The sequence below is a fragment of the Rhizopus microsporus genome (genome assembly GCF_002708625.1).
Source record: "Rhizopus microsporus ATCC 52813 unplaced genomic scaffold scaffold_15, whole genome shotgun sequence".
NCBI lineage: Eukaryota > Fungi > Mucoromycota > Mucoromycetes > Mucorales > Rhizopodaceae > Rhizopus > Rhizopus microsporus.
In genome coordinates, this window is record NW_019671930.1 from 380,492 (window position 1) to 381,773 (window position 1,282).

A 1,282-nucleotide genomic window follows, 5' to 3' on the forward strand; every position below is an offset into this window, starting at 1 on the left:
AAAAAAAAAGAAACACTAAGTCTTCTTGAAATATGCTTTGAGAAACCTGTTTTTATTCTTTTTTATCATTTCGACGCCTACTCTGTAGCTACACCAGCCATCACCTTCAGGAGCGGATGCACATAAAATAAGAAGTAATACAAGGTGAGCATTTTTCTGAAATGGGGTGTCCAAAGTGATCCTCCTTTTTTGGTCAATAGACCACAGAATAAGCCAACAAGGAAGGATTTTTTTTTATAAGAGAGCGCTGGTGAGCCAGTAGACCTGGTTTTATTTAAAGCCAACTTGACCAATACAATTTATAAAGGAAGTGAAACTGATGCTAAAATGAAGATGCAAATGATGAGTAGTGTTTAGTGAGAATTAAAACTCGTTAATAGAAAATGTAGCTGTTTTCATGGTGTAAGCGGAATACCATTTGGTCAAGGGAAGCGAGCATCGTTTGACAAGTGAAATGTGTATCGTAAAATACCTTTTGCCAATTTGATTGCCATGTGGCTTGAAGAGTGCAGCCGAACAGCGATAAAAGCGAGATGCTTGAGACAATCGGGCTGAGAATATCGGGTGTGGTGCTTATATGAGATACTGTAATGGTTAGCATTGACTATTCAATTTGAGTAAGCGAGCAGTATAACACAAGAAAGAGCTTATAGAAAGCCATTGTCCATAGCGCGGCTTTGTGAGAACAACTGAAGGTGTCGCGGAGGAGACGACAGAGATGACTAATCTGTTGAAAAGGACGAGAAAGGAGGTAGAGAAAGCACGCTTCCAAAGGACATGCAATTCTGTGCATGCTGAGGAGGTGCATATAGATTAGCTAAGGTAAAAGGTTCGAACATGCGGCGGGTGTGAGAGATCTCGCAAATGATCAACCGCTGGTCGACAGTGACTGGTATGAGTGTAACAGTAATGGAGGGATTGAGACACGCTGCGCCACAGTGTTTAGTTCAAAAGGTGCTTTTAGAGTTGAAGAGGATGTTAAGAGTTGACTGGGTACTTTTATCCTCAGCGTTGGTATCCTGTAGCGAGAGGATATCTAACGATTGGAGACGAAGATGATGAACGAAGGATTGGCGTTTTTCAGGAAGAGATAGCTTAGCAACGCTTCGATAGTTAAGAGATCCAATATTTAGAGTAATAAGTTTGCTGTGATTATTATTATTATTTGTCGAGTGAGAGGCGAGCAAGTCGCTAAAGTTGGAATTATTATTGTTATTCATAAGATTATTCATAGATTACTCATAATTAGCAAAGGACTGGAATGTGTAATTTAAAATGGAAG

General features: G+C 39.8%; 2 protein-coding genes across 2 annotated transcripts; both read right to left on the minus strand.

Moving 5' to 3' along the window:
- Positions 1 to 333: 333 nt before the first annotated feature.
- RHIMIDRAFT_261440 (uncharacterized protein) lies at positions 334 to 695 on the minus strand. Its single transcript, XM_023611535.1, has 2 exons — positions 638 to 695; positions 334 to 604 (listed from the first exon to the last, which is right to left on the minus strand). Exons 1-2 carry the CDS (start codon positions 659 to 661, stop codon positions 374 to 376), a joined length of 255 nt encoding a protein of 84 aa, XP_023463703.1. The 5' UTR covers positions 662 to 695; the 3' UTR covers positions 334 to 373.
- A 27-nt stretch (positions 696 to 722) lies between these two features.
- RHIMIDRAFT_240103 (uncharacterized protein) lies at positions 723 to 1,220 on the minus strand (the record flags this gene model as incomplete). Its single annotated transcript, XM_023609308.1, has 2 exons — positions 723 to 928; positions 998 to 1,220. The coding sequence occupies 2 exons, from the start codon at positions 1,218 to 1,220 to the stop codon at positions 723 to 725; spliced, it is 429 nt and encodes a 142-aa protein (XP_023463704.1).
- Positions 1,221 to 1,282: the final 62 nt, after the last annotated feature.

Excerpts from the sequence above, each read along its gene's own strand:
- RHIMIDRAFT_261440 (XM_023611535.1), bottom strand. The coding sequence starts at position 661 with ATGGCTTTCTATAAGCTCTTTCTT. Across the intron at positions 605-637 it reads CTTTCTATAAGCTCTTTCTT|TCAATGCTAACCATTACAGT; the intron begins GTGTTATACTGC and ends CAAATTGAATAG.